The sequence below is a fragment of the Hyaena hyaena genome, unplaced genomic scaffold (genome assembly GCF_003009895.1).
Source record: "Hyaena hyaena isolate Hyena2069 unplaced genomic scaffold, ASM300989v1 scaffold_1141, whole genome shotgun sequence".
NCBI lineage: Eukaryota > Metazoa > Chordata > Mammalia > Carnivora > Hyaenidae > Hyaena > Hyaena hyaena.
Genome location: NW_024081774.1, coordinates 423,077 through 441,583, shown reverse-complemented (window position 1 = coordinate 441,583; position 18,507 = coordinate 423,077). Strand labels below are relative to the sequence as shown.

General features: G+C 34.6%; 1 protein-coding gene across 1 annotated transcript in view; it reads right to left on the bottom strand.

Annotated features, from left to right (window-relative positions):
- The window catches only part of LRP1B (LDL receptor related protein 1B), a gene marked incomplete at its 5' end in the record, with an annotated part of 553,279 nt that overhangs the window by 114,839 nt on the left and 419,933 nt on the right, over positions 1-18,507 (bottom strand). The window contains 2 exons of the mRNA XM_039222492.1: positions 4,023-4,129; positions 11,629-11,745. Coding sequence (XP_039078423.1) covers positions 4,023-4,129; positions 11,629-11,745 — 224 coding nt within the window. The remainder of the gene's footprint in view (positions 1-4,022; positions 4,130-11,628; positions 11,746-18,507) is intronic.

The following is an 18,507-nucleotide window of genomic DNA, read 5'->3' as shown; positions in this document are numbered from 1 at the left end:
GTTCACCACCTTACCCACCATGTTCAGTATTGTAAATGGGACATAATGAGCATTCAATGAAAACTGCCAAAGTAATGAATGAATTAATGAATGAAGTAGCAAATGTAGAAAACAAGGAATAGAAATTAAAATTTCATGAAAATTCAGTACCAGTAAAATAAGGGTGATGTCTGACGGATCATGTGTGTCCGTGAACCAAATATCTAATACTGGGCCATGATTATAATTGTTCAGTTACATTTGCAGAAATTAATCAAAAGTTATCTCAGCAATAAAGCAATTTTGGTAAAATAGTTCAGTAACCAAATGGCACTGGTGTATCAGTATTGGCAGCAATACAGAAAACAGTACTTTTAGATATTTTTTCTATTATCAGATTTCAATTTATAATAAATTACCATACAGTTGAAGAGTATGTGTGTGTGTCTATATTTCTGGGTTACTTAGTTATTATTTAGACTCAAAAGCATACAGAAAGAAAGAATAGACTAATGAAACTACATGCCCATCATGCCTGTTTAACAATGATCAACACTATTCATGTTTCGTAATCCTCTTCCACTGTATTTATATAGTCTGGACCATTTAACATAACAGCAATAGTATCACAACATTAGCAATATCACAGAATTTGCCAAAATCCCTTAGTATAAAATTATTTCCTATCAATATCCAAAATTTTCCCATTTTAAAAATACTGTTTGGTAAAATAAGGATCTAAAAGAAGGCTATAACTTTGAATTTGGTTTGAGTTTGTTTATATGAATAACTATTTCCCATTTGCCTAGGTTTTTTGTTTGTTTGTTTGTTTTTTAATGCTATTTACTATTTGCAGAGGTCATTTGTTCTACTGAATGTCCCACATTCCGAATTGGGCTGACTGAATCCTAAGAAGGATAGCTTTGGTGCATCTAAAGTGACTAATGAGCTTTTCGTTTTTTAAGAGTATTATTATACACACATGTATTTTTATACATTTATTGTATTTCAATCCATGACAGTCATTTTTCTTTCTGATGTCCAAATTGTCTCTTTCATTGGTAGAAACCCCTTCAATTAGCTCCTGTGTATTCTGGACACTATACTCATAGCCTTGTTCTGGTTTAACAAGGTGTTAATGACTCATTTTGTCAATTTCCTTCTCAGACCTAGAACTGGATATTTCTAAAAGGAGTTTTGTTTCCTTTAATAGGAAAATGGTATTTAGAGGTGATTATATGAGCATTAAGGTTAGTCTATAATCTTGAGATCTCTTCAGTTTTAGAATTTTTAAGTAGCAGAGCTAAGAATTATATATTTTTAGAAAGAGAAAGACAAATCAACATCTCCTACTGATACTTTTGAATTTAATATTACAGAATTTTTATTTACATTATTTGTTCCTAATTTGTATCTCCTTTCTTTTACTTGAAAATTTTGAGTGCAAGTAATATGAAAATAACTAAGCATTTGATCTATCCTACTCTCAATATATACGAGTTCCAAATCAGTAAAACCAACATTATTAACAACAAGTATATGAACACAGTTTACGATTCCTTTGCATTTCCTTTTGTCCTTACGAAGCATTATACTGGATGTAGAGGCCAAATACTATATTTTAAAGTCATAAATAATTCTTCTGAGAATCAATCAATCAATCATTCAATCCTCTCTGTATATGCCACTGATGTGATACACAATTATGCTGATGCAATTTATAATTGTTGTTGCTGTTGTTGTTGTTGTTTTGGCTGGAATTAACAAGCTAATTATATTATCAGTTAACATCCTTACAAAAACTTATCCTCACAATGTTATCTTTTGTTCCTAATATGACAGTATTCTGTATGTAATTTGGTTTTCTAGCCATTTAGTTCACCTTTTCGTCTGCTTCTTTGTTTGTTAGTCAATTCAACCTGCAATTTTTACCTTTAGAAAGAAAAGAGGAATCAATTGTCTATAGTGTTTGTTAGACACTTCATTACTTACAGGCTATACTAAATAGATGTAAATGTAAATACCATCTTTAAGAAAGTTATTTTTGTTCCCTAGAGGCATTATCATGAAAATGTCTGTAATGGAGGTCTATCCAGCCATCAAAGAACTATATTCATGAACTTAGGGCATGAGATAAATGATGTTAATAAGGACATCAACATTCACTTGAATAAGATTTTGGATAATAAGTGTTTGTTTCTATATATGTACCTTGGATATTTAGTGAATAACATGGAAGATGAAATTATAAGCCTTAAACAGTACATATCTCCACCTCCTGATGTTTCACAGATTATACAGGGTCAGTGAAACACAGCTTTTAAAGAAAAAAGGGAACTATTTAATGGCATGGGTGAGTTTATGTGAAAAGTATCTGTCTGGGAAACATTTAATATAATTTTTGAATAAATGGATACTAAATAAATATGTAGTTAGGCAGTAAGAATTTAGCTTCCTTATGAATTAAAAAATCTGTTTTTTAAAATATTTTTATTTATTTCTAGGAGAGAGAGATAGACAGCGTGAACAGGGGAGAGTCAGAGAGAGAGGGAGACACAGACTCCGAAATAGGCTCCAGGCTCTGAGCTGGCAGTCAGTACAGAGCCCGACGAGGGGCTCAAACCCACGAACCGCGAGATCATGACCTAAGCGAAAGTCGGACGCTTAACCGACTAAGCTACCCAGGCGCCCCTTTAAAAATCTTTTTAAATTTTGTTTTGACTTGTTTGTGAATAGCCCCATGCATATAAATGGTATATTTCATTTTCTCCTAAGGGAACTTTGCAACTTCAAGGTTTAGGTTTTCTGGCCTTTAGGCGAGAAGTTAAATACATTTGTTTCCAAAATCTAGGCTCTTGAATGTGACGGACTTTTCCAAGATAGTGTGAGAATGGAGAATTGTCAAATTTTAATAAGAATACCAGAAGACTGAGAAAGAACTAATCTGTGTGGGTTCTGTAAATAGTAGAGACCTACGGTGTCTCACAAAGATGCAGGAAATCAGAGGATGACTAATGGTGTTTGACCGGAAACAGAGAAACATCTACAGCATCAGAGATCCTCACTAGATAAGCCTATAGTCAGTGAAAGGACCTTCATGAGGGCTAGGTAAGTATGTGTGCCAACCAGAAGAGCAGAGCTCTAGGAAGTCATTGTACCCTGGAAGGAGGCGGGGTGGTCACAAAGGACCAAAAAACTCATTTTTTCTTTATCTCTGACTAGGTTTGATTTTACCAGTGTTGTGTTCCCGATATTAACATGGAAAATCATTAACAGAAAATCATGAAGTGACTCTTACTGGACTTTTCTCTGATACTAGAAAGTAAATGATTAGAATTAAATTTAGATTTGATTGAAAAAATATATATAACCATGTGTCATATATTATGTTTAAAGCTTCATGGAGTGATTGACAGTTGCAACACAAATACATAGGTGCATAACTAATGAATTGTGTTAAGTATTACTAGTGTTAACACAATCTAAGTTTACAGAATCATCCAGAGATATTTTAAACTTTTTTTCACTTAAGCTGTGTGTACATAGACCTTATTATAAACGGGTTGTGATTCATCATCTAAGCAAAGCTGAACCTGTGATTTCATGAAAATTGATGACCCACATCGAAGTCTATAAGACTGTATCTATTGAAGAAAGAGACTGGGGAGAAGAGACTCTTTAAAATGCATAAAAATATTAGTCCTGACTATAAATACTGCAGCAAATTTATGAACAAATTCACAGATGGCAAAGGCATCAGCTATAGGGAATAGGGTTTCCAAACATCCTATTCCCAACCCAGCCATTCACCACTTGAGGTAAAACAGACTATAAAATTAACTGTCAAAAGTAGCACAAGAACTATTCCCTGTGCTGTGTGTGTGCGACACAGAGCTTAGATATAATACTACTTATCTCATTGTGTCAGGAGTAAAGGAGCATTTCAGAGCTGTCCATGGCACACTCACTGGATTGAATAATAATAATTATAAACGTGACTCTAAACAACTTTCTTTTTTGTTTGCTTTTGCAAAGTTGCCTACCTCATCGGAGCCATCTGCACAGTCAAAATCTCCATCACACCAGAACCTTGAAGAAACACAGTCCCCATTGGCACAGAGAAAATCTTTCAATGTGCAGGTCTGTGGCTCTGGGGACAGAAGAATAGCACAGGCTTATTCGATTATATGCAACTGCATTCTAAATTTATATGACATACAGCACGAGGTAACATTAAGAAAAAAGAGGTTAGCCAAGCAGAACCAACAAATTGTTTAGAAGAAGTGTTTCATGAAGCATCTATGGTACATAATATAATGATTTTTCAAATTTATTTTAAAGTCATGAATAGAAAGTAGCATTACAGAAACCAGTTGAACAAAAAAAGACAAAAGATAGCCTACTGCTTAGTAAAAATAAAACATTACAGTAAAATAAAACATAAGAATCTACGTATTACATAATAACAAATCGTTTCCAGCTGTTGGAATTCTAAGTCATTTTATGTATTTACTTTGAGACATTTTGTGACTGTATACTTATGGGGCTATTTATTAATTGAGTAGTAAGTCTAGATTTTGACTCTTAACTTTTATACTGTATTCTAATGACTTTATAATTCTTCAATTTTGTCCACAGAGAGTCTAGAGTTCATAAAACAAGAATACAAGGGAATAGTATTGGACATCACTCAGTGGGTAAGAGTTGAAAAGATAAAAGGCGATTCACTTTTTAAAAACTGCCTTTTGGGGCACCTGAGTGGTTCAGTCAGTTAAGTGTCTGACTTTGGCTCAGGTCATGATCTCATAGTTTGTTCGAGCCCTGCATCGGGCTGACAGCAGTCAGAGCAGAGCCCACATTGGATTCTCTGCCCCTCTCCTTCTCTGCCCCTTCCCTACTCTCTCTCTCTCTTTCAATAATAAACACTTAAAAAAAACCAAAACCCTGTTTCTTTGTTTATGCAAATGTTTGCTCATATCCTGCAGCATTTATCTGCCATTTTAAATAATTTGCCACTTACCAATTTAATTATGCTTCACCACAGTCCAGATAGGATATAAGCCAAATAGTATGACTTGCTAGTTGGCTTAACTCTGATATGGAATTTGTTTCTTCTGGACAATGAGGTAGGATCAGGAATTGATATGACTGCAAAAGATCATCTCTTGTTTACTTTGTGTTCTCTAAATAGAACTGGTATCTGGCATGAAGAGACCTTTCTGTTTATTCGTTAACTGTTTTTACAGCTGCCTTACATGCAATAATACTCTTACTCAAGTGAAGGAGGAATAATAGACATTTAATTTAAGGAGAATCCATATGAAGCCTAATTTTCTGCATAAATACTGTGACTAATTTGGCCCACATTTGATTACTGCTGTACACAATCTAGCTATAGGTAACATCAAGCATGCCTGGTGTCATGAAGGCTCTGACACTTCTATATAGAGATCTCTCCTGAGGTCATGATTTCACCGTCATAGGCTCAGGTTATGATCTCACCGTTCATGAGTTTGAGCCCTGCATTAGGCTTTGTGCTGACAGGTCAGAGCCTGAAGCCAGCTTCAGATTCTGTGCCTCCCTCTCTCTCTGCCCTTCCCCTGCTCACACTCTGTCTCTATCTCTCAAAAATAAATAAACATTAAAATACATACATATATATACACAAATGATGTGATATATCTCTCTCTCTATATATAGTCATGATTACAATATATAAAGAGTAATTTATATGTACATATAATATAGTTTTATTATAATTTTATGTATATAATTATAATAGTTTCAATAGATAATTTAAAAAAATGGGAGCTATTTCGATAACATTTTATACAGGAGAAGTATTTTTTCTATGGCTGACTTCTATCTGACCAATTTCTTGGTGCTTTATATAGCTGTATTGTATTCTTTTCTCTCTTTTCATAGACTCTACTTCTGTCCATATAGAACTGTTGACATTTTCAATGTTTGAACTTTCTCATTTCTTCAGGCCTATTCAGATAGTCACATCAAACACCACTCAACAATCTGGATCCCTTGAGCCTTCTTACACATTCTTACATGTTTTACATGTTATTATTTTTGATGCTGGTCCTCTGTATCCCTTCTATCCTTCCATTTTACAACGATAATATGTTTTATTCTTGTTCACTGTCCTCTCACCTCTGCAAATTCATCAATGTTGCTGTCTTAGGCCACATGCCCAGAGTAAATGGGGACTAAAAGTGAACCACACGTAACGGGGTATTTTACACTGCAAAGCTTGGTATTGCAGGCACTCTCTTGCTTTCTCTTAAGGGTTCCATGGCAATGACTCAAGTGATTTATCACTGTTTGCCCAGCGACAAGCGAGAAGCAATATTCCTTCTCCATGAGTTCTGGCATGAAACGCTGACTTTTAGGAGATGCCAGCAAAATCATACTCAACCACGGGAAACCCAGCAGACTGAGAAACAGGTCATCTACACCCTTCGTTCTTCTTCTCCTTCCCCAGCTATAGCAATAGCCTAACTTCTCATACAATTTCAACTACCCCTTGAATAACGCGTTTTCAAAGATGTAAGTTTCTAATGTGGCCTTCTCACATACCCTCTCTTGTTCTTGAAATCTTTCAGTCATAGAGCACTTCTTCTTAGGTATCTTACTGATAATTAAATGTACTGATAATACTAAATATATTCCAAAATAAGCTAAGTAGTTATCTGTATATTTAAGCTCTGAAATGGAAGTGAATTAAATAGAAAGTATACATATAATTGCTTCCTTTATGCATTTACTCTTCTATTCCTGCCATTCTTGCCATTCTTATTTTAATCACTGGGTAGAATCTGAAAATCTGCTATATAGAGTTTTTTCAAAGTTACTGATTAAAAGAATCCAGTACTCTAAGTAAGATCAATTGGGGTATATATGAAGAAGGAGTAATAAAAGGAGGCCATGGGGAGAACTATGGAAAGTGTAATATGTATTAGCATTTTGTTCTGCTCTGGGACTTACTTTACTCTAAAATGTAAACTTTAGGCCATGAATAAGACAAAATGCTTTTCAGTGGCATGAGAAAAAGCCACATAACAATACCCCGTTTAGTGAGGATGACAATAGCTGTTTCTCTTTTCGTCTTTGCATTATATTTATACACATCATCCCTTAATCTTAAAAACAACTGTATTAATATTAACGTTACTATTTCTAACAATAATAATTACTACCAACCAATTACTACTGATTGCTTATTTGTTGTTAAGCACTAAGTGAAATTAATGCTAAGTACTTGAATTAACTCAACAATTAATCCTAACAACTGTGTAAGGCAGGTTGTTATTATAGGACCCTTTTGCCAAAGAGTAAACTGAGGCACTGAGAGGATAAGGAACTTTCTCCAAATAACCTTATAGGCAGAAAAGCCAATACTGAACTTGAACCTAGACAATCCAATACCAGGGCCTGTATTATTTAATACTAGGCCAAATCATTGCCTCCCTTACTACTGAAGAAATAACAAGTGTTCACATATTACAGAGATAAAGCCCTGAAAATCCAAGTTACTTGTCCAAGGCACATGGCTAACAATGTCTACTTCACACTTAGAAATAAAAGTTTTCTGCTATCATTCTTCCATACTGAAGCCATTTCACCCTCCTGCTTACAAACATGCAGTTTTTTTCTTAGGGAAAATAAATTGCAGGGAAATTAATAAGTTAATTAATCAGTGCTCAATTTATTTAATAATGGAAAATAACAATCAAAATGAGTTTCATTAAAAATCAGAGCATTTTTAAACACATTATATTTAGATGTTTAAAACTAACAGCATTAGAAATATTGAATTTCATGTATTTGGAGGTTTCTCCAAACTTTTTTTCTTTAATATTCTAACTTGCCTTTATCCTAATTAAACACAAGTGTGTTCATCATGTGCTAACCAGTAATGACTTCGCAGACTCTGACACACTTTGCTATAGAGAGGGTTGGATGTTGCTGATCTAAGGTGATAACAAGTTCTAAAGTTCTAAAGTACCTCAAAGCATTTGCCCAATATTTCCACAGAACACTTATTCTATAAAGAGTTTGCTAATGTTAATTACTCTGTTTTAATATGGGAGCAGAGGAACGGTGTGATTTTTTGGAAAAAGTTTTTTTCAGTGCATATGAAATTATGTATGTTTCTAGCATGAAATGCCAGCAAAACCACTTCTGAATAATAATCATGAATTATTTATACATATACAAATGTCATCAAGAATGGGGTAGCTAGTCTGTTTTTAACTCTCATCTGTATGCCTCAGAATCTTTTGCCACTGGATGTCTCAAAAAGAAACTCTCTCTTGAGAAAAACATAATTTAGTTATAAGGGAAGGTCGTGAGGGATTATAGTCTCTTGTTGTTTCTTAACTTTGATCTTTTCTGGATAAAGTAAAAGGCCGATTTTTAGACGCTGGCATGATAGTTAGCATTTTTGTTAAAAAGAACAACAAAATGATCACACTTGGAAGATGACCCATTTGGAAAGAAAACGTGAATGTGAAATTCCCCCAGTATTTCCAAAATGTTTTTTATCACATTAACTTTTTCTGATATTGCCTGTGTCTACAGATTTAAAGTAGACAGGGAACCCTACACATGAAAAATTAGCTGGGTTTTCCATAAATCTCATCTAAACAGGCCAAATCAACAACAAAGAAGCCTTTACAGAGCATATTTTCGAAGGCTGATCTGCATTCCATAACAAAAATAAAAAATAGGGGTATTATATAGATAAAAAATTTCCTTCGATACTAAAGGAGGAAAAGCATACAGCTTCACAACTGAAAAGAACTTTGGAAACTATCTTGCACAAAATGGAAAAAACCCCACTAAGTTTAGAAAATAAAAGTGACTTTCAAAGCCACAGAGTTAGTGGCAGAGCAGAAAGACTTCCAGACTCCAATTTCTCTGCTGAGTATATTATCATAAACCCTTGGTGATAAGTTCAAAAGTTATATAAATGTGGGTGTAAGCATCTGAGGAGAATTTTTAGAATACAATTAGTATAACTGACATGCTATACAAATAATCTTCTGATATAAATTCAGTGTGAAAGTACTAGAAATTCAAATAAGGCAGACACAGCTTGTCTCTCTACAAAAAACCATAATCTGGTTGATCAAGTTATCTGGTGCTTTTAAATCCATTTGATTGTTAGTTACTTCTTAATAAAGAAAAGATATGAAATAATTGATTTTGCACATCAATTACTTAGAAGGTATACATGCCATATACATTACATTTATTGCTGATAAAGATAGCATAGATGCTAAGATTTGTCAGGTATTTCCAAACCTTTGATACAAAGTAACTCCAATGACAATAAAATTTTCTTGTCTCTTTAAACCTTTTTTTTTTTTTTTTAATTTATTATTTCTAGGAGAGAGAGAGACAGCGTGAGCAGGGGAGCGTCAGAGAGAGAGGGAGTCACAGACTGAAACAGCCTCCAGGCTCTGAGCTGGCATTCAGCACAGAGCCCGACGTGAGGCTCGAACCCACGAACCGTGAGATCATGACCTAAGCGAAAGTTGGATGCTTAACCGACTAAGCCACCCAGGCGCCCCAAATTTTCTTGTTTCTAAGAGCATAAATTATCGTTTGAGCAAAGTGCCCCTGCTGAACACTTAACAAGGGAAACGATCAGTAGATGATGAAGAAATGACAATGGACTAATTATGCTATATGAGGAAGTATATTAGATTTAAAACATAGCTGGTAGTTAATTGCTCCACTATGATTCAAACTCTTCCCATATCTATGCCTGGGGTGTTTCCCACACAATTTAAAAAGTAAATTCTTTCAGATTCATAAACACAAGAGTCCCAAAGTGATTTTAAAAATACATGGCTAACATTATAAATGTGTCAGGCCCTGTGCTGGACCCTGAGAAATAGCCCTACTCCTTACACTATGTGCAGATATTTAAATAGGAACTCAGATAAATGTGATAAAGAAATGAGTGGATCAATTGAATGCTAGTGAGTGTTGGTTGATGGAATGTGGTCACAGAGAAAAATAAGAATAAAACTACTGTTGTTTTTAACTCTGAGGCTAATTTACTATCTCTGCTCTATTCCACTAATAGAGTTAATTCCATTAATAACTGCTAACAATAATTGCCCAAATGTGAACCGAAATGCATACAACTGTACTAATGATATTTAGAAAATATGGTAACATTATACTGCTGTCCTTTGGGGTGTACTTTTATCATCTATATATATTAAAATTAAATATGTATGTGATGGGGGCACCTGGGTGGCTCAGTCGGTTAAGTATGTATTTGGCTTTGGCTCACGTTATGATTTCACTGTTCATAGGCTCAGGTTAATAAAAGTTCCCAAAATCAGAGTATTCCATAGTCATAATGATCCAGAGATTTCACACTTAATGTATCTGATCTTCAAACACAAGTCAAATTAAAGTTCAAAAGTTATTTTTAGAAAGTTGATATTTTGCAAACTGGATATCCAAGTGGTTTATGAAGGCTATGACTCAACTAATTATATTCTTTTATATAACATATTCCTATGCTTTAATGTAACAGTTTCTATTTCATCTCCTGTATCTTAGGCAATGAATGTTCTTAGTCTAATGTATAAGATTAAATACTACTGGGGGGCATCTGGGTGGCTCAGTTGAATAAGCATCCAACTCTTGGTTTCAGCTCAGGTCATGATCTCACAGTACGCGGGATCAAGCCCCTCATTGGGCTCTACACTGAGTGCGTAGAGCATGTTTGGGATTTTTCTCTCTCCCTCTCTCTACTTCTGCCCCTTCCCTTTCCAGTCCCTTCCCCTCACTTTCTCTAAATAAATAAATAAATAAATAAATAAATAAGAGTAGATACTTTTGGTATCATCAAATCCTTTCTGGAAGTAGCAGTATGTAAATATTTAATAAATGGAATTTGATTATTATCTTATTTTAAGCATGATTATATTGCCTTCTTTGTTTAAGTGCTGGTAAGAAATATATTCAGAAATTAATGCTAGAATATAAAGATTCTGTCAGAATTTTACATGCGGCATTACTTTTTAGAAAGTAAAATTATTGGACAATTATTGTCTTTTAAGTTTATTACATAAAAATACAGGAGGCAGATGATGAATAAAATAAAATAGTGTTACTCTATTTTCAGAAAAAGGCATCCTGAATACATATGGTATTCTCTACTCCAGAGAGAATAAATGATATTTCGCTGAAAGATGCTCTTGGGTAAATCTGTAGTGTAAAAGGATTTGAGACTGAAATGAAATGAATACCATCCGTTAAAGAATGATATGTTTTGTGCTGTCTCCACATCATTCAGCTCTTTGTATGAACTTGCATCAAGGGCTTACTGTGTTGCATACTAATGGGTTGCATTAAACCTCATGATACTTTCATACCAATTCTGATAACTATAAGAAAATAACTTCCAGTATGAACATTTCAATAATTCTACCATTTGAGATTCAGGTCAGTTTAGTCCGAATGTTCTCGTCCAAATGTGAATGCATGTATAAAACTGTGGGCTGTAGGACAGTTAGGTTCAAATTCATACCTTAACCGAACTAAATACTGCTTTCCTGCTTATTGAATATGTTGTCTTGTTCACAGTGTTCTCAAGCAAGAGCTACTTACTACAGTTTTCTTCATCTGAATTATCACTGCAGTCATTCTGGCTATCGCACCGCCAGTGATCTGGAATACAGTTGTTGTTTTTACACTGGAATTCATGAGGTCCACAAGTCTTTTTGTCTGTAATAGAAAGAACCAGAGTTTGCATCATTGACTTCTATGAAGACATCCCTTATGATATCCTTACTGCCATGCCAAATTCAGGGCATACAGCATTTCCTCAGACCTTAATCCAGTTACTAACTGAGAAGCATCCCTAGGAAAAATTGAAGTTAAGTGTTAAATAAAATTCATTATACTGTCTTATTTTATGTTGTCATCAGTCATGCTTTCATCACTAGCTAATTATAAAACAATTGATTGGCCCACTCAAAGTCAACACAAATCCATCAAAAAAATCAAAACTATTAAGAACTACCATTTTCTTTAGGATATTCCCTCCCTAAGCCAGCTTTTATTTCTTCTATAAGGCAGGAAAAAATAAATGGTTACTAGTCAGACTCTTAGGTTGTCATCTTATCTTCCTCCTTAAGAATTTATTACTCATAATCAACCTATCAACTGATCTAAACTCATAGATTATAATAGAGCCTAATGTGTACAGAAATTTGAAAATTAATGAAGTATCATCTTACTTGGTTTCTAAACAATGCCAATGAGTAAAAGGACAGGTATTAATTAGCCTTTCACTTTACAAATGACAAAACAGAGACTTAGAGTTTAGAAGCCTGATGAATTTTTACTACCATTAAATGGCACTTTCAGAGTGTGTGTGTGTGTGTGTGTGTGTGTGTGTTTACTCCTGCTTTAGTGCTCTTTACAACAACCCTGTGTCCAGAATTGAGCCAGAATCAGAATTCATGCAATAAGAATATATTTAAAGCTTAGGTCATATATTCTTAAAATTTCACAAGAGTAATAGCTAACTGTATACAGTCTAAAGCAGTGCTTCTAAAACTTTAATGTACATACATATAAATTACTTCAGAATTTTGCTAAAATGGAGACTATGATTACGTAGATCTGGATTTCTAAGAAGCAGTGATAACACTGTCCTTGGTCTATGAAACACACTGATTACCAAGGGTCTGAAAGCTAAAGATAGATTGAATTAAATAATATAACAATAATAAAATTGTAAATGGTAATGTACAATTTAGGACACATTCCCCTTTCACAGACTTATATTGACTCTTTATTCTCAGCTGTATTAGAGATGGACAGTGAGTTTAACAACTCAAACTAGCAAAATAGATTAAAGGAGAAGATAAGCGATTTGGTGGTGATTGCTATTCTTTCCTTTAAAATGTGTCTTATAAACTTCAGGTAAGATTATGAAAGAAAGAGTGATTTAGATATAATTGGAAAATTAAATAATGAACATCTATTAAGGATCCAGCCTACCTCTTGGCTAAGCATTTTCATAAATGTGATCATATTCAGCCTTCATAACATACCTAAGAAGTATTATATCCACTTGAATGAATGAGAAAAATAAGTTTCAGAGAGTTTAAGCAATTTCTCCACTATTAAAAAAGTATTAAATGGCAATGGAAAAATTTATATCCAGATCTCCCTCCATAAAAATTTCTGTAGAAATTCTCATGATCAACTTCAAATTTTTCAAACTTTTCAAAGTTTTCGACAGATAGATAATCCTTCTATATTTCTATATATAAAGAGCCTGTATTTTCCTTCCTTCTTCCCTCCCTTTCTTCCTCCAGCCTACCTTCCTGCTAATGATTAGTCAGTACCTAACTTGTGTCACTGTGTTGAGTGCTGTGTTTTGTAATATGTCTTTTTTGCCTGTGTTACACATTAAATTAGATTTTAAAATTGGCTTAAAATCTGTCAGTTGCCTTTTAGTGTTGTTGATTGTTTCCTTTGCTGTGCAGGAGCTTTTTATCTTGATGAGGTCCCAATAGTTCATTTTTGTTTTTATTTCCTTTGATATCGGAGACTGGTTTCCATTTGATATCCAGATGAAACTGGAATGTACTGTGCTAAATGAAGTAAGTCAGTCAGATAAAGACAGTATCGTATGATTTCACTCATATGTGGAATTTGAGAAACTTAACAGAAGACCATGGGGGAAGGGATGGGGGAAAACAGTTTCAGAGGGGAGGCAAAGCACAAGAGAACAAACTGCAGTTTGATGGGGGAGGGGGAAGTAGGTGATGGGCACTGAGGAGGGCACTTATGTGGATGATCACTGGGTGTTGTATGTACGCAATGAATCACGGGAATCTACTCCCAAAACCAACAGCACTGTATACACTGTATGTTAGCTAACTTGACAATAAATTATACTTAAAAATAAAATTAAGTAAATAGAGAAAAAAATAATAAAACTGGCTTAAAATCTGCAGAAGTCTAATATAGCATTCTGCACATTTCACTCAGTCAAGAAATGTGTTAGGATGATTGGGATTTCAATAATGACCACTGAAAATAAGGGTTTGGTCCTGAACTTTGTATATGGTCGTTTCATTTTAGCAATTCTCTGAAACCATTACTCTATGTTTATATAAGATTAGTTTTATTTCTTCCTCTCTCTGTGTTGCTTGCATTATTATTAAATATTGTTGTAAAATTTTAGAATATAAGAAAGTAAGAAAGATCAGACTGGATCAAACAGACTATGCAACCTAGAATTACATTAGCCCCTAACAATTCTCCATGGCTATGAAAGGTTCACATTTGGTACTATCAATACAATAAGTGTTTTTGAAGTTTTTTTTCCTAATTCTTATTGGTACTTTTTTTTCTATGTTTAAATATTTGTATCATATTTTATGTTTGAAAGAGATCTGCCCATATTTTATATCTTAACAAAAACAAGTTACGGTTGATTGCTAAGATTTCCAACTGGGGCATACAGAAACAGCAAGGCTATTCAAATTTTATGTTTCTGAATTATTATGTTTTCCATATATATTCCAAATGACATTGCTTATAAAAATTACAAATACAAACTATATAGACTGTGTAGGCTTTGTTCTGCATTTATAGTTTCACTCGAGGAAATTAAATATAAGTATAAATATATTTTAATAGGAAAATGTATGAGCAAAGTAAAACAGCAATTCTCAAATTAGCTACACATTAATATCACATGGAGAACTTAAAAAATCCCTTTGCCAAGTCAATATGCCACATCAATAAAATCGGGTAGAACCCAGATATCAGTATTTTATTAAAGTTAGCCAGGTGATTCCAATGAGTAGGTAAGATTGAAAATCACTGGCCCAAAACCCTAACTGTAGAACAGAACATATATAATTCTACATTATTATACTCTAAAATAATTAATAAAAAATGATCATAAGATGTAGGAGTTTTCTATTTATTCAAATTATTAAATACCATTGGAACAATGTCGTATTTTCTGGGGGGGTATTATAAGAATGGAGAAAACAGAATATTTGAAAAATTTGTTAAATTTAATATGTTTCCACATGAAATACAGATACTACTACAAATTTGATCCTCCAGGTGGAGTACCAAAATGTAAAACTATGTAGTGTATACTGTGATACTATTGCCACTTGTATATGCACGGGTAATTTCTGGGAAAAAAAAAAATCTGGTGTCTCTGATGTTTTTGTGAGCAATAACTGGAGAAGTAGGCTGGAATACAGGAATGGAAGAGAAATTAGTTTCTCTTTATACCAAAGAGAAAAGTTTCTCATTATACCAAAATAAATCCAAAGGGATGTACAAACTACTGGAAATAATAAATGAATTTGTAAAGGCCGTAAGATACAATGACAATATATATATTTGATTATATTTCTCTGCATTAACAATAACCAAAAATGAAACTAAAAAAAGAAAATTTTTACAAGGGCATCAACAAAATTACAAATATCTAGGAATAAAACGAGTGAAATTTGTGTAATACCATCATATTGAAAATTAAAACACTACTGAGAAAAAAATGAATTAATGCCTAAGAAAATGCAACAATATATCATGCTCATGGATTAGAAAACTCAAAATTGTTAAAATTTTCTTCAAATTAGTATAAAGAATTAATGCAGCCCCCATCAAAATTCCAGCAAGTTATATTTGAAGAAATTGATTATCCTTAAATGTGTTAAAATGTAAAGGATGGAGAATAATCAATCAATACTGAAAAAGAAAAAAGTGGGAGAATTTACAGTACCTGATTTCAAGAGTTAATACAAAGCTATAATAATTGGGAAAATGTAGTATTAAACCAAATGAAACTAGAAATATAAACATACATGTATGCTCAATTTAATTTAAACAAAGGCTCTAAATCAATTTAATGGGCCAAAGAAAGTTCTTTTTAGCAAATATTGCTGAAATGATTGGTTATCCATAAGAAAAACATAAATCTCAACCAATTAAATTCCATAGAAAAAAATTAATTTGAGATAGGGCTCAGTCAGTTAAACACCTGACTCTCGATTTTGGTTCAGTTCATGATCTCAAGGTTTGTGGGTTCAAGCCCCACATTGGGCTCCATGCTGACGGTATAAAACCTGCTTGGGATTCTCTCTCTCTCTGTCTGCCCCTCTGCCAAATGAATAAATAAACAAAAAATTAATCTGAGATGGTCATAAACATAATGAATATGGAAAAATATTTTCATAATCTTTGAGTAGGAAAATATTTCTTGGAGATAACACAAAAACATTAATAATAAATACAAAATTAGTAAACTGGGCTTCAAAAGAATTAAAATGTTTTCTTCTTTAAAAAGTATCATTAAGAAAATGAATCAGTAAGCAACACATTAAAAAATATTTACACCATATATATCTAGGAAATTACTTAGATCCAGAATATATAAAAATTCCTATATATCTTACACATTAGCAGACAAAAGACTTGAAAAGATGCTTTACAAATATATGTGAATGGCAAATAAAGGTTCTTAAAGTCATTAATCATAAAGGGAATGCAAATTCAAACCACAATGAGATACCATTACATACTTAATGAAATTTCTCAAATCAGGGGCGCCTGGGTGGCTCAGTGGGTTATGCATCCAACTTCGGCTCAGGTCATGATCTCACGGTTCGTCGGTTCGAGCCCTGGATCAGGCGTTATGCTGACAGCTAGCTAAGAGCCTGGAGCCTGTTTCAGGTTCTGTATTTCCCTCTCTCTGACCCTCCCCTTCTCTCACGTGCACTCTCACTTTCTTCTCTTTCTCAGAAAAAGATAGAACATTAAAAAAAAAAAAAAAGGAAATTGCTCAAATCAGAGGCCACACTAAATTTTCATGAGAATATAGAGTACTTGAAACTTTCTATTCTAGTTCTTAAAAAGGGAAACATGTATTCAACCTATAACCCATCAATTTTATACCTAAGTGTTCATGAAAAATGAAAACAAATTGGTAACAAAATAAATTTGTACAAGAATGGTTATAACAGCCTTATTAATAATAATCAACTTCTAAAATAATCCAAGTGAGAATAGACACACTCAACTGTAAACTACTCAGGAATAAAAAAAAATAGTGAATTATTAATACATAAGTAAGAAATGTTTTTAAAACTTCATGCAAATGAAAAATTCACAAGCAAAAGTGTAAATACTATATGCATCTATTTATATGACACCCAAATACAAGCAAAAGTAATCTATGGTGATACAGGGGAGTTAGTGGTTGTGGAGAGAAATGTTAGTGGAATTGACTAAAAGGTGAGTGAGAGTACTTTCTGGGGGGATTTAATTTTGGGGTTTGTTACATGCTGTATTAAAAAAAAGAAAAATATTTTACAGGTTAGACCTGATGATTTTTTTCATCTTTAATATTAAATGTAAGGAGGAGAGCAGTGCAAGGATTGGATAGTGGGTAGACAATATTCTCAGGAACACAGATTTTTATCAATTTACTCTACCGTATTAACTAATGGCTAGCCATCACCTTGCAGGGCGAAAGAAGAAAGATTTTAAAAAGCAGAAGAAGTCCTTCTATTTTCAGAAAATGAAACAAAAACCCAAAGCAGTCTTCCTGAAAGTCTCACATAACACCTCTACTTAAATTTCAATGGTCTGAGAGAGGGCAAGATGGCGGAGAAGTAAGGAGCTCCGCACTTGCACTCGCGCCCATACATCACACAGAAAAGATCTGAAGCCATTGGAAACCTTACAAAACCTGAGAGATTGGGAGAAAAAAGACGCAGAATCCACTGAGAGAGCCTTCTAACGTGAGTGCGAACCGGGGAAGATAAAATCGGGCCGGGATCGGAGACTCCAGGGTGGGAGGCGATCCCCCTCTACCCTCTACGGGGAGTGAGAGGAGAAAAGGAGACAGTCCGAAACAGAAAAACCTCCGCTCGGTGCATAAAGACCGTACTTGCCAAATACCTGCACACCAGGTCCCCTAGCGCCAAGTGGTCCTGGGGTGGGGGGGGGCTGAGCACACAAACTGCTTCTTTGTGCCGCTCCTGGAGGTTGGATTTCAGAGCAGCGGCGCGCCTGCCGCCATTGTAGCTCCAGGGAGGCTGGGGCCCCTGAAAGAGCCGCGCTGACACCGGGCGTCCGCGCTCCTGGCTGGCTGGAACTCGAGAGGGAAGGCAAAGAGCTAAAAACTGGGAAATTTGCCTGTGAGTTCGTGTTTCGGGTGACGAGCCATAGAGTGACTCGGTTTTCCTCACTCCAGCGGGCTTGGGCTTTGCGCATCTGGCAGGCAAGCCCCTGCTCTTGCTCTCCATCTGGACCCAGAGAAGGAAGCAGCGATTCTGACTCCGCCCCCAGAGCTCGGCAGGGAGCCTGGAATTGCCCGAGGGGGCTGCCTGGGAAGCTGTGTCTAAGGCAATTTCAGCAGGGCGCGCGGACAGGGATTTGGAGATTGTAACTGGCCTAGGTTGAAGAGTGCAACCAACTTCGGCTGCGTCCCTG